The sequence below is a fragment of the Anguilla rostrata genome, chromosome 10 (genome assembly GCF_018555375.3).
Source record: "Anguilla rostrata isolate EN2019 chromosome 10, ASM1855537v3, whole genome shotgun sequence".
Taxonomy (NCBI): Eukaryota; Metazoa; Chordata; class Actinopteri; order Anguilliformes; family Anguillidae; genus Anguilla; species Anguilla rostrata.
Window position 1 is genome coordinate 13,511,801 of NC_057942.1, and position 23,788 is coordinate 13,535,588.

The 23,788-nt window shown below is 43.5% G+C and overlaps 1 protein-coding gene across 11 annotated transcripts in view; it reads left to right on the top strand.

Annotated features, from left to right (window-relative positions):
- Nucleotides 1–23,006, top strand: part of LOC135265061 (endophilin-B2-like) — a 29,368-nt gene extending 6,362 nt beyond the window's left edge. The window contains exons 2-13 of one of the 11 annotated variants that reach the window (XM_064354278.1): nucleotides 1,630–1,771; nucleotides 2,715–2,726; nucleotides 6,415–6,543; nucleotides 9,032–9,165; nucleotides 9,399–9,491; nucleotides 13,559–13,621; nucleotides 16,598–16,621; nucleotides 18,858–18,947; nucleotides 19,381–19,481; nucleotides 19,728–19,742; nucleotides 19,852–20,083; nucleotides 20,587–23,006. In XM_064354278.1, coding sequence (XP_064210348.1) covers nucleotides 1,630–1,771; nucleotides 2,715–2,726; nucleotides 6,415–6,543; nucleotides 9,032–9,165; nucleotides 9,399–9,491; nucleotides 13,559–13,621; nucleotides 16,598–16,621; nucleotides 18,858–18,947; nucleotides 19,381–19,481; nucleotides 19,728–19,742; nucleotides 19,852–20,083; nucleotides 20,587–20,694 — 1,143 coding nt within the window. In that variant the 3' untranslated portion in view covers nucleotides 20,695–23,006. The remainder of the gene's footprint in view (nucleotides 1–1,629; nucleotides 1,772–2,714; nucleotides 2,727–6,414; nucleotides 6,544–9,031; nucleotides 9,166–9,398; nucleotides 9,492–13,558; nucleotides 13,622–16,597; nucleotides 16,622–18,857; nucleotides 18,948–19,380; nucleotides 19,482–19,727; nucleotides 19,743–19,851; nucleotides 20,084–20,586) is intronic. The other 10 variants (XM_064354282.1, XM_064354285.1, XM_064354283.1 and 7 more) reach the window with 10 other exon arrangements.
- The last annotated feature ends 782 nt before the right edge of the window (nucleotides 23,007–23,788 follow it).

A 23,788-nucleotide genomic window follows, 5' to 3' on the forward strand; every position in this document is an offset into this window, starting at 1 on the left:
AATTTAGCACTGTAATTTAGCACTGTTACCAACCGGGGTCTCCTAGAGTAAGGAAGCGCAGCAGACAGCAGGGACACTAGAGCAGACTATCAGGTTACTGTAGAGAATCTGTGACGACAAGACCTGTGGCTATAGCCATCTTCTGAAAGACTGGAACTCTCCAGAGTAGATGCTGGAATCATGGGGCTTGCTTCAGATAATAATCTCTGAAGTCTTTGGTAAAAATATGAACCTTTTAAGTGTGGAGTTTACACTAAATTACTACAAATGAACTTACCAAAAATCAAGAAGGTTGCAGGTTTGATTCTTCCTATTGTTGTAAACTTCAGCAAGAGGCCTGAGTAAGTGCCCAGTTGCATAAATGGATTTATATTATATTAGAGTTTTAATTTGCCTGGGAGTTAGGTGTCTGCTAAGCAAAGTTAAATAGCATATTGCAGTTGGCTATGCACTTTCCTTTCCCTTTGCCATAAATATTTCTTTGGCAGCAGAAGTTCATTGCACCTGTCAAAGGATCGATCAAAGCCATTTCCCCTGGCATGCATTTTTTCTTTGTTTTACTTTTAAGACCTTAATAATCACACTTTATTTCTTTCAAAATACAGTTATCAAGCACACATGGATTTGTGACCCAATCAGCCTAAATTACTTCATTTAAAATGCCGCCGATTAACATGCTTCTTTTGTTATGCAATTTATGAAAGGTGCAATCAAAAGGAATTAGGCAGTGTGCGGTATGCCTTTAGGCGCTGCTTCTGCTTGTTGGCTTGAACCACTTGCTCTTTTCACATCCTCTTATTTCTGTTGCTGTTTACTTAGAGGATATGCCGGTTTTCCCCCTGCATCCGGACAGGTCCAGTGCACACACTAGCCCATGGAATGCTGCAGACCTGGAATGCAGGATTCAGAATCTGTGTTTTACACTAACACACTTGTGTTCTGATAAAAATAACAATGTTTGCCATAATGTGCCTTCTTGCAATAATGACGCAGTAAATGTATAGGCCTATATGAAGCGGGTGGGATTAGTGGAATGAAATAAAGTACAAATGTTTTGCCGTTCTGATATTTTTTCTACGCAGGTTAATAACATTTAAAAAACCCTAGGTGCCATTTCTGTTTTAAATTACTCATGTTGAGCAAGCTAGTTAGAGCATGACATCTAATTTTCAGGTTTTTCATTAAGCGTTTAATCTTTAAAAAAATAAAACAACTCATTGGAATATCTGAGTTTACAGAATACAGTGTATTTTTTGCTCTTTTTTGTGTGTAGAGAATGCAGAATCATGCATTAACGCAACCATTGAGGTGTCTTATTTATAAATGATACGTATCATTATGAAACCACTTATCCTTGTCACCATCTCATAAAGCCCTGAGAAGCTCTGTTCATAGAATGCAACCCTCCCCAGAAATAATCTGTTTTCCACAAGGGGGTTTGCGATGCTGTCATGATATGAGGCATTGAAATATGTAATTTTCGAAGTTATTTCATAATATTTCTAGAACAGCATGTCTACCCCGAAACAGGAAAGATTGATTGCCTGTGTTCTCTCTCACGTACTTGTACACTGTATTTCTGGCATATGGTTTTGCGGTGCAGAGGGTGAATGCCTGTCTGTTCTGTAGTTCACAGAGGAGAAGCTGGGCCAGGCTGAGAAGACCGAGCTCGACGCCCATTTTGAGAACCTGCTTGCTCGGGCTGACTGCACCAAGAACTGGACCGAGAAGATTTTTCGGCAGACGGAGGTCCTCCTGCAGCCCAACCCGAGTAAGCCTTGCCCTGATGCCCTGTTCAGCCAACGCTGGGCTGCATTCATATGGCCCTGACCCCCCCCCCCCACCTTCTCTCTTATCCTTTAGTAGACCCTGAGTAACTATGGGTCTGCAGGGTCCATTTTCTCTGTCCTTTTGATATACTTTCTGAAATCTGAAGGCAGCTTCTTGGCTTTCAGTCTCGCATTAGACCTTTACCCTAACTGTAACTTTCAGAACTGTTTCTTCTGTTTTGAAAAGCCAACTGGTCTCCTGATTCCATGTTGTGTGTAACATACCTCCCTTTTGCCATAAAGTGTCATGTTCTTTTTCCTGATGTATGTGTCATATCTGTGAAGGGTCATGGTGTTTTCCAGCTGGGAGTCCCTAATGAAATCGCACTGTTTTCCCAGCCAGTCCTGTGATGCTGACATTACTGTGGCTCGCTCAGACTTTCCTTCCTCTCTGACCTACTTGGCTGTATGTTCCTGGTAAACTTAACAGGCATAGCCGGTTTCCTTCATGCCTGTTAAAGAAGAGAACTGTCTTGTCTTCGGCCAAAAAAAGGGTATCTTGTAATTCAGGCAGCGTATAATGCGCTTAGGCTATAAAGCACACTGAGGTCTCTGTGGTATCCTCTCCTGGATCATTCTGCGACTCAAAGACTATATCAATTCCCCCGTCGACGAATACACTAACGCACCACCTAGCTGGATTTTTATATTTGACTGGCTAACCTCATGTCTTCTCCCTATCAGGTTCTAAGGGTGGAAACATGTAGGGCTTTGACTGAGTGAAATGCCTGTTCACTTCTCCTTTATGAGATATAATGAAGCCATATTAGTACAGAGTTTCTCCACTGTATCTCAGCTGCTTTTTATAACTGTGTACATATAATAATAGAAAGTGTGGGGAGCCGGTAACTCTAACTTGTGACTTTCTGGTCTTCCATGCTACAGTTGATCACACCGGTAAGTCTGCTTCTCCTCCCCAGTGCCCTGTGCTGTGGGCTTTTACTGTACCCGCCCCCTTAGAACCAGTTTGACTGGTCATGGGAACATGTGTTGAGCTGGTCCTGTGGTCCTCTGATTGGATGGACCAGACTGTGTGGAGGCAGGGCAAGATGGTTCCTTTCTCTACCTGAAAGTAAAGTATTTTAATAACTGCCACCATGAGAAACCCCAGGGACTGGAAATGGACACACTTCAGATTGATGAAAAAAAAAATCTGATTCTGTCTTATCATCTTTGTCATCTTTTAAAGGTAGTTTAAAAATAAAATATTGTATATATTTTAGTATGTGAGAGAATTTTGGAATGAAATATGTTTGGTCAGTATTCCTATTAAGGAATTCAACATTAATGCACATCCATATTAAAATATGTAAATGTAGACAAACAGAGCGAACATAAGCTGTCTGCAACAGAACTTGGAAAGGTAGATGTCTGTTTTTGGGGTTCGAATAGGACAGGGAAACATGAAATTTTAGGGGGAGTGGTGGCAGGTTCTAGAAGGGATGGACTGCCAGGTACCAGCTAACACCAGTTCTGTAAGTGTCAGGAACCTTTTGATAACTCCCCTTGGTAACGGGGGGCTTATCAAATCGTGTGGCTTTGTCTTCACCCCGTCTACAGACTGATGATGGGGTTTGTGGGAACATGCAGCCAGGACCAGGTTCATCTGCATCTGTGAGGTCATCATCCAGGAATTTATCGTATCTGTTTGTTAACCCGCTGATCCGTTTGTCACATCAGTATCCAGAGTCTGGCCAGAGATAATGTTCTAGAGGAAATCTTGCATACTTTGCATTGGCAGGTCCATGTGTGCATTGTTGTGACTAAGGTTTGGAAATTTCTTTGTTCAGGAAGGAACACAGAGGTGCATGGTCCATGGCTGTTAACAACCTCTGAACCTCCTGTAGTTGTGCCTGGATAGGGTCAAATCCAAGGTTTCATTAGACATGCATCGTTTCCAGAGAATTAGATTTTCAAATAGCACTTTCATCGCAGAATAATGTTCTTGCCTTCCATTTTCTGTGATAAGGCAGTCATATAAAATAGCACTTGAACAGAATTGGGTATCAGCATAAAAGAGCTATGCTCTATTGATTTTAGACGCCATTCACTTCTCATGTTTGAATTCTCACTATGCAGCTGAGATAATGTTACGTGGCTTTCACAAGTAACTTGATAGCTGCTTAGCTTACTTGCTGGGTAGTTATTTGATAGCTATCTAGCATGTTTGTTAGTTCTTTGGCATGCTACTTTAGCATTGACTAATGCTTGGCTTGCTATTTAGCAAAATAACAACCATTGTCAGATAACATATTTTAGTTTGCTTGTTAGTTTAGTTGTGAGATTTACTTTCTTTCATTTGGTTGGTAGCTATGTTAGCTAGCTTGCTATCCAGGCTATCTTGTTAGTTAGCTTGTTAGCTGCAGTATCAACCTTGATTTCCTTGTAAATGCCGCAGCCAAACAGGCTTGCTGCTTGTACTAGTTACAGGTAAAAAGTTGTAATGACCCCTCCAGTAAACAGCAGGAGAAACCTGATGAAATGTTTGCATCCATGTTGGAAGCTCCTGGACGCTGAAAGTGCGAGACTCTGACCTTTGATAACCTTTTCCTGCCTCTGTTCATGACATTGTCTCCATCTATTATCAACCATTTTCAACCAGTGCTTTATACAGGGCATGATGCTTTTCTCTTAATGCACAGTGCACACCTGTGTGTAATTAGCCTAGATGTGTGCGATGGCGTGTGTCCGCCAGTCCGAGCAGCGTGTGCACTGTGTGGGAAGAGAAAGATGGCATTCGTTTATGTCTGTCTGAATCATTGTCATCAGCTTTGACTCTGTAGTTTCCAACTGTTAAATGATTCTGTGCATCATCAGCACTTTTAACTGTTTGTCGCTGTACTTTATTTCAAGAGCTAGAAACAAGCTTCTGTTCTTCATGTGTGTATGGTTAATCCTCTATTCTCACACATTTGTACAGTTCTCAGACTCACAGTAATCGTTTCGGTCTCATTTGGAGGAAGGTTGGCATCGCAGATTTTAATAGCAGTGATGATCCTACGTATACCAGAATGCATAGCTCCCAGGCTCTGTTGCCTCAGTGCAGGCAGGGAAGTGAGCCCTGTGTTTATGATGCTTAGTCACATCTAGCACAGTGTGTGCTGGCTGCTGTGGCTAAGGGCATTGTGGGATTGATTGTAGGCAATGACAGGGGGCTTTGAGTGTGCTTAAGTGTGTCAGTGTGTCCCATTTGTGTGTGCGCGTGCTTATTTGTATTTGGTGTGCGACTTGTGTTTTGGTGTCCGTAACAATCAGCAGCTGAATAGCGAAGCACAGCCTACAATTTATGGACCCCTTTTTGTCAGAGAACAAATGAGGAGCCGGTGTTCCCACATTCCACTGTGCAATTTCAGAATGCCATGGAACCTTCTGGAATGGACAGGCTTTCTCATTCGTTCTCAATCAACATTTGACATGTATACTTCTAGCCTTCTTTTTTTCCCGAAGAGAAACTTGAGTGGTTTTCCCCAAGGTGTGCCTAAATCACTGTAGTACTGTACCCTCAATGCCAGACTGTCTGTTTCACATTCTAGAAAGCGATAATATTGTGTACAGTGACCAGCACTTTCACAGTCTTACACAGCTGAATGATGTTGCGGAAGCCAATGAGTCATGCAGCCTCATCATTGCAGGGGGTTTCCAGGTGTCCAAAGGGGTTTTCCTAAATGTCTTCTATTACTTTTATCTCTCCAGGGCTCTATGCAAACATTTACTGTACTCCTAACCGAGGAGTGCATGTGGTCCTAAGTTAACGAATTTAGGAGCACACCAATGCATTCCAATTAGTAGACATGCTCCTAAAGTATATTTCCAGTTAGCACACATCAGTTTTCAGGAGCAAATGCTCCTAAAATGGGAGCACTGTGGAACCCAGCTCTCATATGCAGACATGGTTTGTTTTTGTGCTCTGTTCTTTGTGTGTGCTATAATAATAATAGTAATAATAATAATAATAATAATAATAATAATAATAATAATAAAAATAATAATAATAAAAGTAATAATACTAAGCCTAGTAATGGAACAAAGGCCGATCTCATAGACAAAGATTTTTTCCGTTGTTACATAAGCTGTAAGGATTTCAAGCAGAAAGTATGCCAGTTCACTGTTATTGTGATTCTTGATGATATGATCAGTTTCAATAACCGCATCAGTAGACATCAAGGGAAAGTCATAAATATTTCCCGGAGCTCCAAATCACCGCTATTGTTGACTGCAGATAACCGCCAACACATAACTGATAACGACACTCTCTCTCGTCTCTCTTGCTCCTGATTACGTTATGCTGTTCACCCGTGAGGAGCGAAGCCATTTTGATTTGATTTGATCGTAACCTTTATGTTGCCGTGACGTTTTTAGTGACTCTGGAGTGAAGTGGCGCTGTGGCGCTGGCTGCCCTTCAGAAGTCAGCGGGGTCCAGCCGCCTTTCCGCCAGCTCCGGTCTGCACGCTGTGTGTGTGTGTGTGTGTGTGTGTTTGCTGTGTGTGTGCGCGGGCGTGCGGCTGGCTCCTGGTAAAAGACTGCCTCTCCTTGCCCCCCTTCCCATCCCACCCTCCCCCGCCCCTTTCCCACACACCCTGGGCAGGTGCTCGGATCGAGGAGTTCCTCTTTGAGAAACTGGACAGGAAGGTCCCCTCCAGGACCACCAATGGGGAGCTGCTCGGACAGTACATGCTGGATGCGGCCAAGGATTTTGGGCCCGGGACCCCCTACGGTGAGTGACATGAAATCCATAAGCGCACTGACACTGGTTCTATCACTGCTTCAACCAGCAAAGATATCTAGGCTATGCCTGCTTGTCCTTTTATCTTATTTACAATGTACAGGAGCAAAAAGCTGTGGACCTCACAGTAAAGTGAAGCTTTCACTCTGGCAGAAAATATGTATTAGAATGGATACTTACTGTTACACAGTAAGTATCCATTGTGACCCGCCACTTATTAAAATGTATGGAAAATTATGGAATTTTGTTTGTAGTCGCATGTGCTCTGTATCTGTTGTATACCAATAAGAAGTGTTTCATTTTTGACTGCTGTGAATGTCCAGGAAAAGTTTATTATGTACAGTAAGTTTTTCTCTCCCGTGTATCTTGTGACCCACCTTAGCCCCTCCCCCAGCCTGCAGTTTAGTGGTCTGTCTGGTCTAGACTAAGCGCTGAGCTTGTGCTTAATGCAGCCTCCTTTACACACTGAAACGCCCTGGAGCGGGAAGCATGACTGGCGTTTTTTGCACCGTGGCACTTTCCGTATGAAACGGCTGTTTGTCTCTCTCACTCTCTTGAGTGTTCACAACACTGCTCTGTTGTGTCTACGAACGACTCCAACCACAGTCCAATCTAGAATGGCTTTCAGATGTGCTTCTGTATGGGAAATGTAGAAGTGGCATTGAAAGTATTATTCAGATATTGCTCTGTGAAGACACTTGGGGGGTGGGGAGGCATCATAGCAGTAGAATCAGTAGAAAGGGTTGGATGAAAGAGAAAAGTATTTTTAAACTGATGGAAAGACATTTGCAGGAATTGGAATCATCTGACCCTGTTTCGACAAATGACGCACTGAGAAAACCCCTTTCGGATTGCACTGGGTTCATAATTAGATTTACCATGGAAACATCCACTTCTCACAGAATTCAATAATTCAGTTCCTTTACTGCTGTCTCACACCATCTTTTTTTCCAATGCTCTGTGACCCCGTGACCTTTCGCTGGAGCCTCTGTTCCTCTGGTTGTGTGCCCACTGCAGTAACAGTAAAGCCGCCTTTATCGTGCTGCTTCTCTGTGCTTGCAGTTACTCTCTCAGTTTTAATCATGCTTTATCCTAGCAACACACAAACCCATGTTTTCATATTCTTTGGTTCCAGACGCAAGCCTTTCCACAAGGTGATTGAACAGAGTAAATGATGGTAATCGATAGAGAACCCTAATGAAGGTTAATTTTACTGGAAAGATGGCCGCGTCTTTCTGCCGCGCCGTCTGTTCTCCCCTCCTCCCTGGTCCGTGCCCATCTCCTGTCTGCCCCGCTGATAAATCACGTGCGCTCCCCGCTCCATTGGCAGCCGAGGCGATCGATAGCTCTCTGCTGAGAACTCTCGTGTCCGCCGGGCTTTTAATGCGCGTGGTTCTGACGGAGAATGAAAGAGAAAGAGTGGTTCTCTGCGACGTTTATTCGCGAGCGATAACCACGCTCGCCCTGTGGGGTGGAGGCACTCGATATACATGCCACCATTTTAACATGCTCGCTACTGCTAACCTTACGACCGCTTACTAAAAAAGCACACCAAGCACGCCACTAAAATGCACAACCCCCAGCACACGGCTCGTCAAATAAATTGGATTGTCAACTGGAAACTGTGTGAAATGGAGCGGGGGAATATTGGCTTGGCGTGGGGGAGGGGACGCGTAGGTTGATAGCAGTTGAACAAATCAGATCCGTTGCTGGGATTTGTGCGCAGGAGTAAAATCTGCTGAGTCACGCCTGGCTGGCTCCCCTGCGTACGCGGCGGCCCCCTGCGGGCGGGTGGGCGGCCAGGCGCAGGGGCTCATGGGAAACGGCGGGCTCGTCGCTGAGGCCCGTGTGCTCTCTTCTGTGCCACGCGGGACCCTTGACAGGAGCCTGTGTGAGGAAAACAGCGCAATAACTCCTGATCTCTCTCCTGCAATCCCCTCTTCTCCATCCCCTTTTCTGTCCTTCCCTCCCACTTTCTCCTTTCCTCCCTCTTTCCTTCCTTCCCCCTCCCTCTTTTTCTCCCTCCCCTTTTCTGTCTCTCCCCTTTCCCACTCACTGTCTGTCTCTCCCACTATCTTTATCTCTCTCTTTCCATCTCTCCCTCTCTCTCCTTCCCTCCTCAGGCTGTAGGATGGTTGTCTCACTCTGTCAGCTCACTCAGTGCTGCCTCAGGTTGTTAATGATTGATAGGGCTCCAGATGGAGCTCCCCTCAGGAGCCCACAGCCCAGAACAGGAGGAGCACTGTGGAGAGCCTCTTGGGAGCTGCTTCTCACTCACTGATGTGTGCTGGGGCACAAATAGAGAGCAAGTGCCGGAAGCATCGTGGGCTCACTTTGTATGAAGTTATTTAGCACACTTACTTATTTATAGGTGGGTTTAAAGGGATGTGCGCGTGGCCTATATCCACAAGCAAAGAGGGTGGCTTGTGAGAGTTGGTTAATGGTCTAACTGCTACGCTGACGTTTTAATGTGCTGCAGGAAGTACCCTGATCAAGGTCGGGGAATGCCAGAGACGACTAGGGGGGGCCGAGCGCGAGTTCATGCAGACCTCGGCCATCAACTTCCTCACCCCGCTCCGCAACTTCCTGGACGGCGACTGGAGGACCATCTCTGTGAGTTTGGGATCGCAGCAGAAACCCTGGATCTGACTCTTTCCCTTTGCGGGCTTGCGTTGGCGGGTTCAGCCTTTATGGGCCTGCTCACCAGGGGTCAGGCCCGCACATGTTATGGGGGGGGGGTGGAGTGGGAGTGGGGGGACCAGGAGTACATGATTAGAAATCGCTTCGGGGTCCCTGGCAGAGACCTCTAATTTGACCCTTCTCCCCCCCCCCCCTTCCCCGCACAGAAAGAGAGACGTCTCCTGGAGAATCGCCGGCTGGACCTGGACGCCTGCAAAGCGCGTTTGAAGAAAGCCAAGCTTGCCGAGGCCAAAGCAGCGGTGAGCCTCTCCTCTTCCTCCTCTTCGTCCCTCTCCCCGTCAGTGCTTGTACTCCCTGTGACCCCTCCCAGCGCCTCCGTTCCACTCCCTTATCTCCCTCTGCAGTCAGCTCACAGCCAGCCGCTGTGAATGAGGTGCTAGATGTTTCTCCCTCAGCTGAGATAATCAGTCTGATGTCACACAATTCAGTGAGACAAGACAAATGCCCGAGATCAGATGGAAAAAAGACAAATCGGCAGAATGACGCTTACTATTTATTGTTTGTTGGTGTTTTCTTACTTCTCGTTCTGCATGCTTTAAAGATGTGCTCCTTTGTTTTGACTGGTATGAATTAAAACACAGATTAAATACAGGTTGAGTTTACTCTTGTTAACTGGAGAGTCGAAAAGACTTTTCCCTCCGGAAGGAGTCTTTAACGTTATAATTTGCCAAACATAAGCTGGGTGCCTTTGGCTGGCTGAGCTGTGATTTCTCTTGCGCCGTTATTTCTATTTTTATATTCTCTTACCTCTAAGGTCTGTTTTTATTTGTCGTATAGGTGTATTTATTCTATGTGGGAAAGTTTACCATTAGTATTCTTTAATTTTGCAATTCAGAAACGGTACCACTTAGAGAGGCTGGGGACGATGCCAGCTTTGGAGCTTAATTAAATATTAGAATGTGGGAGCGTAAGGGATGAAAGTGCTGATATAAAAGTGGATCCATTTTAGTGTGCATTTCAAAAATGTGACTGTTTTTATAAATTTTACTTGTTGACCCCTTATTTTCACGTTCTTGGTGTCCTCGCTGTTGTGTTTTCAGTACATTGCCTGTGTACTAACATGTTTCTCTGTTGTAACTCGCACAGTATGAGGGAGAAGTGAGTATTGACGCTTGCATTCCCTTAATGTGTTCATATGTTTATCCATTTCTTTCTTTTTCTGTTTGTTTGTCGTGGAAAGGTGGACTCATCCCCTGATTTCTGTGCACATTTTTGCACATTTTAAACGACAACGTGAAAGTTTCGAGTTTAGAAACCTTGCTCTCATTTTCTGCGTCTTGCAAGCGCTCCTCAAGAAAAATTAAGCAGGAAAAGAAAGGACATTGATAACATGAATGACGCCAGTAGTGACGCTTTGGTTTTCAACGTACAAATAGAACTACTTTTTTCATGGTATTGTGGAGCAACTGTTTACGTGCAGAAATGACAGATCTTTCGAAATTACATTGATCTGACGCCACAGAATCTAAAAGACTAGCCTCCTTCTGTATTGGCGTCCACATTAACACAGAGGAATCGTTGGGTTCCCCTGGGCGGGAGCATGTGAGATAAGTAGAACCCGCATGTGACTTCTAATTATTGGGCCTTTCAGTCTGGCCATGGGTAAAACCTTTGCTCCATTATACTGTTACCCTCAGCTGTCTTGCCCAATCACGAGTGACCGAATGAGAATGGAATGTATTTTATCGAGATCTTTGTGAAATATTTTCGCTTGTTTTTCTTTACTGGTGTCTTTCGTTTGTAAAGGTTTAAAGGTCAAGTTTTACTGGTTTCCCCTGTAATCCAGTCAGTCAGTGCCTTATACAGATTCACAGTGGCTTTCTACTGCTGCTGGCAAATCATCTGCAGAGAATTTCTGCACTGCAACTGAACCTGACCTTTAAAGATGCATGACAAATGGCGTCAAAAAAACTGCGCAATTTTTTGATTTGTTCTTTTTTTTTTTTTTTTTACATTTCATTCTTAATTCATTTTTGTCTTTTAATAGGCACTTTGAAGCAGCTTGACCCAAAGCAGTAATGCAAAAACGTGCTTTTCTATAACTGAATGTACACCACAATACTGTATGGATTGGTTTATTCCAGGGGTTTTCAGGCTTATCTTAAAAGGACCGGTGTGTAGCCTAGCACCAACACACCTGATTCTACTTATGGTCTTGATTGAAGACCATGATTAGTTAATTACTTGAATCAGGTTTTGTAATGCTGTGCTAAAACAAAAACCTGCACCCACACCGCCCTTGTGCACCCCTGGACTATTCAATTTAAAAAGATTGAGGGAAGAGCAGATAATGTGAGTGCTTATCTGTTCTTTTGATATTTTTGCCCCCTTGTGGAGCAAGGGTAGATCAACAGTTTGCAATATCTTACTGTAAAAGGCTTCCTTTATGGGGGTGTTATTGCCTCAAAAATAAATAAATAAATGTAACTGACCCAAAAATAAATGCAGCTGATTCACAAATAAATGTAACTGATTCCATGAATTAAAGTGGCCAATCCACAAATTAGTGTAGCTGGTTCACATTTGAACCTTGACTGCCACTTGCATTTATCTGTGGGTTTTGGAGGCTACGTTTATTTGTGAATCCGCTGCATTTATTTGTGAATCTGCTGCATTTATTTGTGGATCAGTTTCATTTGTTTATTTATCTTTGAGACACAATGCTACCCTCATATTCCGTTGTCCAAAGTAGAATCCATGCTGTCTGTGGCTTAATTTGCTTTGGAAAAGCCCACTGCATGACATGTGCTTATTAAAGAGCTTTGTCCTGATGTACAGTAGAGCTTTAGGATTTAAGACCCTGTTAGCTTGGAGGGGGTGGATAAAGTGAGTGGGGCTAGAGCTGGCAAGTGGGAGGAGCCTGCCTGTGACCACTGACAAAAGGGCACACGTAGGGAGGTGTCCCAGGAACTGCACATGACATTTTTATTCCTGTTGTGGACTGTCGGTCATTATGTAAGTAATATTGGAGTAAATGTAAATAAATGGCTAGATAAAAAAAAATGTACACATGCGCACACATTCATTGTGACAAATGGGTCTACTTGAGGAATGGGGATGAGAGAAAGATGACTACTGACCTCAGTGAGTGATCAAAGGGACAGGGAAGTATTCCTCCTTGTTCTTGTTTCTCTTCCTGTTTTTCTGCAGTGTCATGCTGTCTGCTGCATTTACAAAGCAGTTTCAGAGTAAATATAAATCCTCTACACCTCAGTTTGTAACTGTTTTCTATATAGCTGAGAAACCAGTTGATGGGTGTCGTATGAGTGGGTTAATTGGGTTAGTGTTCCCCTTGCACCATTAGCTAAAGTCCGACATCATTCATTGGCTGAGAGCAGTAATTCAGAATGAACAGTGGTGCTGCATAGACCTTCCATTGCCCCTGGCAGTCTGTGATTGGCTGGATTCACAAGATTGGCGCAGTGTAAAACGTAATAGATCCTGGATCGTTCATTGTATTTATCTATCTGTCTCTTCTGTACAAGTCACATCTCTAAATCACTGAACTCGAGTGTAACACTTGGAGCCAGTGAGAATGCAGGACACATAAGAACACAACCAGTGCAACCCAGTGTATAAATATTAATTCACATACCAATTCTGGATTTGCTGAGTTAAATACCAAAAGGCTGAGAACTTTGCAAGTATGGTTGCCCATCTCACAAGTACTTCAAGTGGCACACTGGTTCGTTGCAGGGTCAAAAGGTTGGAAGGTCACAGGCTCAGTGGTCGTGTTATCACAGGATTCTGTGTTTTTTACACAGACAAAAGAGCCAGAATTCAGGGAAAAAATACACTGCTCTCTGTAAACGTGATATTCTGAGGTCGGTTGTTGAGATTACAATGGGTGATTCTTTGAGCCAGTTGTCTTTTGGTGAACACCAAAATATTTGTTGTTTATTTCATCCTGCTAATCCCGCTATTTCATCCCACTTCTCTTACGACAGCATACATTTATTGTGTTATTATTGGGAGTTATCATATTGTGGCAAAAATAGTTTTAACAGAATGCAGGTGATTTAGTGTAAAATGCAGTGTTTGAAATGTCCTGCGTTCAGAAGACGCAGCATTCCATGGGCTAGCGCGACCACTGAGATTAAAGGTTATCCAATCCCCGCCTGCCTTGCCTCTCTGTAGTAAGAGTTTGTAGGGGCCCCACCTGTTAATATACACCAGTTTTTTTTTTTTTTGTTGTTTTTTTTGTTGTTGCATTTTTTAATCATTGTGTTGTGTTGGACCATTTTTGTTGTAGATACTCTTTGTTTCCATGCATTTGTGTGAATCTCTGTTCCCCCTTCATCTGTAGGCTGCGCCCAATTTTCAGGAGACTAGACCACGTAATTACGTACTGTCCGCCAGCGCATCCGCGGTAAGGAGCCCACCAAACCCTCCTGAAAGCACTGCCCTCTGCTCCGCACACCTGATGGTTCTGCGTATTCGGGCTGCAGGTTTCACTGTTCTTTCTCTGAAATGCTAATCACGCACACACCACTTCATAACACCTCCCCGGAGACACACCGTTATCCCTGCTGAGAATCGTGATGAGAGAGAGAGAAAGACAGAGAGAGAGAGAGAAAGAAAGATAGAAGGAAAGAGAAAGAGAGAGAGAGAGAGAGAGGGGGAGAGAGGAGTTTCCATGGTTGATGGCTGCACCCTGCTTTGTTTTCTCCTCCCTACACCCCGCGGCCCTTTCTGAATGAATGCAGCTAAGTGGGCTCGCTTTTGAGGACTCAACCTTGGGGGATGAATCAAAGAGCAAGGTTGTATTCTGTCAATAATTCCAAACAAATGTTTGATGTCCAAAATTTCAATTTAGCTAGTCACTAGAGAATTACATGTGAGCCCAGCCCATCCCTAAATAGTGTACCCAAATGGCCCATAAGACCGTAAGTAGACTAGATGCCCCCCCCTAACATTTTGGTTGAAATATTGACATAGAGTCATCATTCAGGCAAGGAAATGAAGTTCCTCCATGCAATGCTTGCTTCTTTTTCCTTCTTCCTGTAGGTCTGATGAAACTTGATCCTGTTGAGATGTTTATCTTCTTCATGTTTCTATCTCTACTGGTCTTGTGTGTAGACTGTGTATACATTGTGTTATTTTTACATATCATTTTCACAACAGCTAAAGAAGTGAGAACGTTTTAGGCTCTCTGCATTATTTTCAAAAACTTGCCTTTATTGAAGGCTGATGTGTGAAAACTGGTTTGTTTCCTGGTGAAATTTTTAGTGATTTTCTCTTAATGTACATGTCATGGTCCCTGTGTTGACTGTAGAAATACTATACCATTGCTAAAATCTTTTCACAACATGTAAATAAAGTGAAACTCTTTGGGCTCTCTATTATTTGTCATCATGTGCTTCATTACTGAGGGAAACTGTTGTGTTTCTGTGAAATTTTTATTGTTATTTCAAATGTAATGTCATGTTTTTGACCAGATTGGTATATCTTTGTCAAATCTTTCAGGCTGAACATGTTATGTGTATGAACCATCATCTGGGTTTCAGTAGCAGAATGATCTGTGCCCTCACACTAGTGACCCCCTCTCCGATTGGCCTCGTCAGCCTCACTGTGGGGTGTCACCCTTTGTCTGTCAACTTGTTGACGGTGGTGTGAAAAGTAGCGACATCATTTTTCTTGTGTAGGAAGAGAGCACAGAGTTGACTGCTCTTTCTCTGGAATCAACAGTGGAGGTTGCGAAAAGCATTACGGAAGCAGGTGCATGATTTGCTGTTCCAAATTAAATGACAAAAAAAAAAAATGGAACAGGAGCCCACACAGCTCTCCCTCTCTTTTTCTCTCTTTCTGTCTTTCTGTCTCTCTCAAGCATCAAGTGTGGTTTTCCACTGACTTTTCTGCATGCTCATTGCTCACTGTTATGGTGTAACTCATTGTGTGTGTGTGTGTGTGTGCTGTGTTGTACTGGTTAATTGCTGTTGACTCTGGTGATTTAGCATGGAGCTTCCTGAGTAATACCTTCACATTGCATGCGCTATATGATTGATGGTAGATTTAAGCCAGATCTGTTTGATTGTACTTACGATACCGCTGTAAGCCTATTTTAGCGAGACCGCAACTCGAAAGAACAACAGAAAGGTCATGACACTGCATTGGCATGCAGTTCTGCCATACATCTGCCACGACATAAAGCCATTTATTTTTCTGCCTGAGCGGTGACATCAGCCATCAGCAATGACATGCTGGCAACCATGCTGGCACTGGTGTTCTTGCAGTACAGGTGCAGCTGGTTTGCATCTTTCACTTGGTCTGACTTTGGAATTTCTAAACATTCTGCCCACGGAAAAATTGCTGTGTGTGGGCCGGTGGAAAGTTCTGTTTAATGTTCTCTTCCTGCTCTTCCTGCTTCCTAATATTGTTGTGATGTCATTCAGATGTAATTTCTTTATTTTTTGAAAGGGGGCGTTCTGCTTCGCTTTGTGACTAGCCTCCTGCAATTTGGAGTGACACAGCTACCTTGATTGCTGCGACTGAGTCTGGCTGCATGTTTTACGCTTTCTTAGCGTATGTTCTAACGTTTTAACGGTCTTCTGATCCGTATGTGATGGGTGCCCTGACTCATATGTGAAAATGGTGCTTAATCACCTGTGCATTCTCGCATCTTTTGGCTTCTTAAGTCAACTGCTGGCCTTGGTGGGACTTGCAGAACTTCACAGTGCCTATAAGTTTGTGTGCCTCTCTGTTGAGCTCATGGCAGAATAAGGATTCTGCTGCAGTGGTGCTGTTGTGTGTGCTGTAGATGGTGCTGTTGTGTGTGCTTGTATACAGAGCTGTAGAGAGCTGAACAGAGTGCAGTTAGCCTGTTCTCTCTTAACACTGCAAATGTTTGCAAATTTAGTGAGGCTACGCCTCCTTAACATTTGCTTCTGAGTCGGCTTTATTTTTTGGAAAGTTTGTTTCCAGTGGTAACACAGTTACTTAAATTGTTTGTAGTGAGTGAGTGGAGGGATGAATGAACAAATAATGAATACATGAATGAGAAGCAGTGAAACTGTTCGAAGGCTGAGTGTTCATAGTTTTTTTTGTTGTTTTAATGGCATCAGATGTCCCATCACTTCCTTCCTGAGGATTCAAAGAGATATAAATGCTTTAATATTTATGATTTGGGGCGAAAATGTTACATATCTGAATGTTCCGCTGTAGGAGGAAGCCAGATTGTAACTTTGGGTCAGCTCAAAAAAACCCCAAAAAAACAGCCCACTCCATAGTTCCTTTGGAAGGAAGTGCAGGGCACTGCTCTGTGGGACTGTGCCCATTGTGATGTCATCAGTGTTGAGAAGACCTCAGAATGCCTCTCATTTCCTCTTGTTGTCATGTGGCTTTTCAGCTCTGGAGTGAGGAGGTGGACAAAGTGAGTATTCCGTCATCAACTCAACCACAACCACTGCTTGCTGGAAACTGCACCAATAATGATTTGATACTTTCTTTTAAAATTCCTATGGAGAAAAAAACTGAAAATCTATAAGAAGAGCTCTGTATAATGATTGTTTTTTCTTTTTTCTTTTTGAAATTGGGATGGGGCTAATCAAGGCCCTCATGAAATATTTAGTGCGAGCTGTTAATGAAATAAAGAAAAGGCTGGAGGATGTCTAAGTTACTGCTGGGTGTGCGGCCATATGAAACCTAAGTGGATGGCCTAGGAAGCACCCCTGGGTGTAGCGTTTGGTCCCGTCTCCATTAAGCTGTTTTCTCTGGCAGTCCACAGATGTCCCTTACAGTCCACAGATGCAGCGCTGAATATTAGCTTCTATCTCGCCCATTTATTTGATCTGCTCGTGGATCAGTTTTAGTCTGAGTTTCATACAGTAGATTGCAGGGAAGTGCTGGAGTGTGCCTATTTGGAGTGCAGCGTATGCCTTTATGGGAATTTTCATGGAGTCTTTATTAAATGGCCAAACTGCTTATTATTATGTAGCGTGTAAATGTTTCGTCCTTCTTTCACTGTGTTTCTAAATTAATGTGGAGGGGGCAAGCGAAGGCTACGCACGCTTTTATGCAGTCACAAGATGAGGCGATCACATGACATGCATATTTAAATAATCTGCAGTTTTTAAATAACATGGCCCTAGAGGGGTGTGGCCTCCAGCTCAACGCTGAGCTGTGCATTCTCCTCCCCTTTTCATAGCCTTTGAGTTGAGTCTTTAAAATAATCCACATAGTAAATGCATAGTCCAGGCATATTTTTACTAGCATATATTTGACATTTTATTATTTCATTGGAGGTTACAATTATGGAAACATTTTATTAACTGTGGTTGTATTTTTTTTTTAGATGATATCTATCATGATATCTTTCTCATTTGAAATCATCTGTTCCTCAGTGCAAGTCTGCCCTGTGTTGATTTTGTCTGTCATTGTCTTTTGTCACCTGGTCCTATCACCTGTCACTTCCTTCACAAAAAACTAGTGTGTGCTAAAATATAAAGTATATAATTTTTTTATCTTTCGAATGAAGCATCCGTGGGACATAATTACAAAATTCTCAATTTTCTACAAACTGGTGCTACTTTGTATGCATACAATTTTGTGAGTCTGCTATACTGCATTTCCAACAGTATGTGGACATCTGAACATCTCATCCATATGTACTTTGGAATGAACATCTCATTCCAAAACCATGGGCATTTTCTGCTGTAACAGTCTCCAGTCTTCTGGGAAGGTTTTCCAGTAGTTTTTGGAACATGGCTGAAGGGTTTCGCTTCCATTCAGCCACAAGAGCATTAGTGAGGTTTGGCACTGATGTTGGACATAAGGCCTGGCTTGCAGTCTGCATTCCAATTCATCCCAACGGTGTTTGATAGGGTAGTGGTCAGGGCTCTGTGCGGGCCAGTCAAGTTCTTCCCAACAAAACTCACTAAATCATGTCTTTATGGACCCTGTTTTGTACATAGGGACATTGTCATTCGGAAACAGGAAAGGGCCTTCCCCAAACTGTTGCCTCAAAGTTGGAAGCACATAATTCTCTAGAATGTCATTGTATGCTGTAGCATTAAGATTTCCCTTTACTAGAATTAAGGGAACTATTCAAAACCCAGGCCATTATTCCTCCTCCACCAAACCTTTACAGTTGGCAATATGTTTTTTGTGCTGAAATTTTTTCCAGAGGTAGCTCCAGAATAGTGAGTGTTGCAACAGAGGACAGATGATTTTATGCGCTACACGTTTCAGCACACAGTGGTCCTGTTCTGTGAGCTTGTGTGGCCAGCTGAGCTGTGGTTGCTCTTAAACGTTTCCACTTCACAATAACAGCATTTGCAGTTGCCTGCGGCAGCTCTAGCTGGGCAGAAATTTGACAATCTGACTTGTTGGAAAGGTGGCATCCTATGACAGTGCCACGTTGAGAGTCACCGAGTCTTCAGCATGACCCATTCTACTGCCAATGTTTGTCTGGAAATTACATAGCCTTGATTTTATGCACCTGTTAGCAATGGGTATGACTGAAATAGCCGAAAACACTAATTAGAAGGGGTGTCCACATGCTTTTGGAAATGCAGTGTATGCAAGTTTAAGAATATTTTCTAATTTTTCATATTTAAAAAAAGAGATGCATTTCTGCGGTCCTCTGGCTGAAACGGTCTCTCTCGCAGGCGGAGCACGAGCTGCGCGTGGCTCAGACGGAGTTCGACCGGCAGGCCGAGGTCACGCGGCTGCTGCTGGAGGGCATCAGCAGCACACACGTGAGTGACAGCGATGAACCGCCACTACGCTCACGTGCGCTGAGCGCCGCGACGCACTCGGCTTTCACTGAAGCGCTGGCCATGGTTGTGCTCTGGCTTTTAATATGTCACGACTGGACATTCGCCTGTAGCTGTGGTGGAAGGTCGTTGTGCTGGAAGATTTGGATAGTTCTTTAAGGTGGCTGTTATTGTTACAAACTATTGACTGATGGATATTTAGCTTTTTGTTCGTTCTTGGATTTGCTACGACAAAAAGTTAATGTTATAGAAGATTTTAATTGTTAAAAAACTTTCATTGTTCTTGAAAATTCTGATTATTCAGGATGTGAAGTTTGTTATTGTTCTAGAAGATTCCCGCTGTTCTGGAATATGGCTGTCGCAGTTGCAGAGGTTGTTTGGGATTCTCAGATTGTGTTCATTCTTGTCCTCACAGGTAAACCACCTGCGCTGTCTGCATGAGTTTGTGGAGGCTCAGGCCATCTACTACAACCAGTGCCACCAGTACATGATGGATCTGCAGAAAGAGCTGGGCAGGTGAGAGCTATGCAGCACTGGGGAAATCCCAAATGAGGGTGATATTTACAGATGAGGAAGGCGAGTCATTCTTACTTCGGGAATTTTATCTGCTGCATAATATTTGAAAAATGTAAAACAGAAGAATGAAGCTAGATGGTCCAGGTTCAGGTTTATTTGGAGTGAGTTTTTTTTTGGAGTCGGATGTGTTTGCAGTGTTTGAACTTCCGCACTCACTGATTTCCCTCCTTTTCCCTCTGCTCCCAGTTCGGATGGAGATGTGTAAGTCGGTCTCGGCATATGACATATTTAGGCCTTGAGGATGTTTTTTTGTTGTTGTTTTTGGAAATGTGCTTCACCCGGGACTGAACCAAACTGTGCCCCCTGCCAGGTACCCCAATGCATTCACTGTGAATCCCGCCCCCTCCTCCAGCGCCTCCCCCTCGACAGCGGCCACCCTGCCCGTGGTGTCCATCGCGGGGGCGGTCTCCACCAGCGCCCCGGAGGCGGACACGCTGAAGATCGAGGAGGTGCAGCCCCCTGCCACCGGCACCCGCAAGGCCAAGGTCCTGTACGACTATGACGCCGCAGACACCAGCGAGATGTCCCTGCTGGCAGACGAGGTGAGACGTGTGTACACGCAAACACACACGCACACGCTCGCTCACTCACACACTCACTCACACACTTGCACATGCTCAATCACTCACTCACTCACACACTTGCACATGCTCAATCACTCACTCACTCACACACTTGCACATGCTCAATCACTCACTCACTCACACACTTGCACATGCTCAATCACTCACTCAATCACGCACACACAAATTTGCTTGCTCTCTTGCAAGCGCTCGCTCACTCTCTCGCACGCACTCACTCGCACGCTCGCACACACACAAACTCACTCACACACACACACACACACACACACACACTCACACTCACTTTAATATATGTGCACACACTTACACATTGACTCGTGTGTATGCACAGATGGACACACACACACACGCACCTGCCTCCTGTGATGCGGCACTAGACAGGTATAATGACGGAGAAGTCATTTTGTTTCTGTTCGACATGCAGTTGCATGCTCAATGCTGCTGTTCTGTTTGTGCCCCAGCTCATCACGGTGTACACCGTGCCAGGCATGGATCCTGATTGGTTGGTTGGAGAGAGGGGCAACCAGAAGGGCAAGGTGCCCGTTACATACCTGGAGCTGCTCAGCTAAAGAGGACGGAACAGAGCGGATCGTGACATGACGGACAGTCCCACGCACTGGCACATGCATTTGCGCGTACACACTCGTTCAGACTTCCGCTTTCTGAAAATTTCCTCCATCATGCAAATGCACACACTGAAACAATCAAACATGTGCACATAAACACTTACACTTGACTTAGAAGAAATAAACAGATGCTAAATAAATGCAAGAAGCAAATGCACACCACTGACAGTAGGGAACAGCAAGATAAATGCAACCCACACATGTGAACATGGAGATGCAAAATAGGTGTTTACATGATATGAATTACCCCACGGCTTTCTTTGCCTGGGTTTTTTTCTTCTTTGCTTTGTTTTTTGTTTTGATTTACTCCCAAAGTCAGTCAGGAACAGGTTAAATGTTGAGGTCACCTGAGCACTTCCTGTGGACCTGAGGACCCCTGTGTTGGTCGTATAGATGATGCGCCATTTATGCCTCCAGATCAATCCTTCCTGTGTCACGGGAGTGATGGCAACAGTCTCCCAAAAACTTTGCTTGCTTCCCCTGGCTTTACCTCTGTCAGTAAGAAACACAGTCTGTAGTACTCACAATTCAGAAATTCCAAGCCTGCTATGTTTTAGCCTGTTTATTTTTTAAATGCCCTTCATTTTGTTTAGTACTTTTTAAAAAATTCTTTCAGTTTTCAAAAAAAATTTCTGTATTTTTTTTTACCCATTAGAAAGGCGAACACTTCTGCTGTGATTCCTCACCGGCTGACTTGCCTTAACGTTACAGGACAGGATTGTGCAACATTTGTAATCCCATAGAAAGTAATCCCCCTTAAATGCCGTGAGGTCATTGCTTTGCTTACAGTAACGTTGCCATGGTGAAATATTGAGGCTGAAGCTCTGTGCGCTCTGGCAGCTGTCAGATGTCCCATGCTCCCTTGTGTCTGTGTCGGTGCGTAAATGCATGCGTTTACCATCCTGAATATGCCACAGTACTTCCACCCCCACCCCCTTTTGTCTGTTAAGTGTGATATTGCAAAAGCATGATGTGTTCTTTCGACGCCGTGCACTTTCGCAGTCTAGTACTGAAACAGCATTGGACAGCTCTCTCTGCAACTGTGAGCGTGCATTTTATTGTGTAAGCCCCACAGTCAAAAAGCTGTGCAGTATTAACAAGGGCATCTGATGTTTGGCTGTGGTTAGGAATAATTTTGTCCAGGTCCAAAATACGGCACTAAATGTGCACAAAGCCATAACTAAGGAAAGAAAGGTATGAGGATACTGTTTTGTAAACATATGTGAAGAGCCAGAATGAAGTACTTTTTGGGCTGTCCAGCCAATGGAGCTGTGTGACCTCATTTTCAGTGTGGTGGTTTTTTTTTTCCCCCAGAGCTGTCAAGGTGCATAATCTTTCACAGCTGCATCAGCACTTTGAGGAGTGTAGTTCTTTCTTTCATTTTTCAGTGTCATTCATTAAAAAATGGTCACAGTGTCTTGGACTGACTCCACCATAGTGTTTCGGTCTATGAAGAATTTACGAATTGTAAATTTATTATTGGAGTTCTGTGAATGAACCTTTTGTGAAAGAATGTGTAACATCCTTAAGTGGTTGGAGAAGATTTCAGTTTTTAGGCATGCTTATCTGTTAACGTAAAATTTTATTTAAGATTCTGATGTGTGTACATTCATACAGCATATTTAAGCATATTGTGATAATATATGTATGTTTTTTTGGGCTGTTATTCTGTGGTTGTATTCCCATATTTCACTGGTTCATTGTGCCCCTTCATTCTTTTAACATTGTTATTTTTTCTCATCTCAGTCTGTGCATAGCAAGGAACGGGTTACTGACTGCTGAAAAATGTATTCACCTGCACCAAATATTTCTCCTGTCTTTATATTGCTGTGGATGTATTTGATGTCATTTTTTGTTGTTGTTGAGGTGTTGATGCTGTGTGTGTGTGTGTGTGTGTGTGTGCGTGTGTGCGCGCGCGCGCGCATGTGTGTGTGTGCTTAAGCGTGTATGTAAAGGCTTGATCCCTGAAATGTATTAATTTTTTTGAAGAGTAACTCTTTGTAACTTCTGTCTTTCATCTTTGGCTTTCATATTTTGTATCCCTGCCCCCCTTTATTTAAAGTTGTATAGTTTAAGCTGAGCAGAGACGGGCGGCTCACCCAGTCTGTCTCCGGGGCTACACCACTCTCACCTTGTCTCTTGTGTTCTTGTCACACCACTTTTTTTCCCCCTCAGTGTATTTATTGCCTGCTCCAAAAACCGTGTATAATGAATGAGTAAAACTTGAACATAATAAAAAGTTAGCTTTATTGAGACAGTTGGTGCGTGTTTGTTTTTCAGTTCTTAGGTCTTCTGAAGAAGAAAACCGAAAGGCTAAGATTAGAATTTGATCATTGGGAGTGTCCTTCACAGTGCTGTTTTATTCCAGTTGGTGTTGGAGCACATGTACTGTCCTGCTAATTGCTTTCAGAACCTGGCAGTAAAGCTTTGGATTGTGGTGCATTTTACTTATGCTAAATAGATTACTAATATCAGTTGTGTACCTCTTGGAACAATACATTTCTGATGTTGGGTAACTGTGTTGGTAATGTATTAAAAAGCATGGTGGCCAGAATGGTACAAAAGGTTATGATGTCCTGCTGACATCATAACCTTTTGTACCAGGTTAATCCCCTATATCTGATCCAACCATGGCCTGAGGGTTGTTGCAAGTGTAAAAAGTAGGATGATTACATGCAATTTACAAAAAGCACTGCTGCCAAATCTGTTTTTAAATGTTGAAGGTATCATTATTATAGATAAAAAAAGAAGTATATTTTCAACTTTTTCTCCTCAATTTGAAATGCCCAGTTGTGCCTGTGCTGCAACGCTCATTTTTTCAGCTGTTGATAATTTGGGAGAGTGCAGTCAAACATCCTCCAAATCATGTGATGTCTGTAGCTGCGTATCACACCACAGTTTGAAGGTCAGACTTCCACAGATTAGAGCTGGAGGAAGATGCTTTATGTGCAGCTCAACATGACAACTTTCTGTTTAGTGTTTGCATACTGAAGATATGTATTGAGCTTGAAAAAGAATAATTGCTTATGTTACTTCT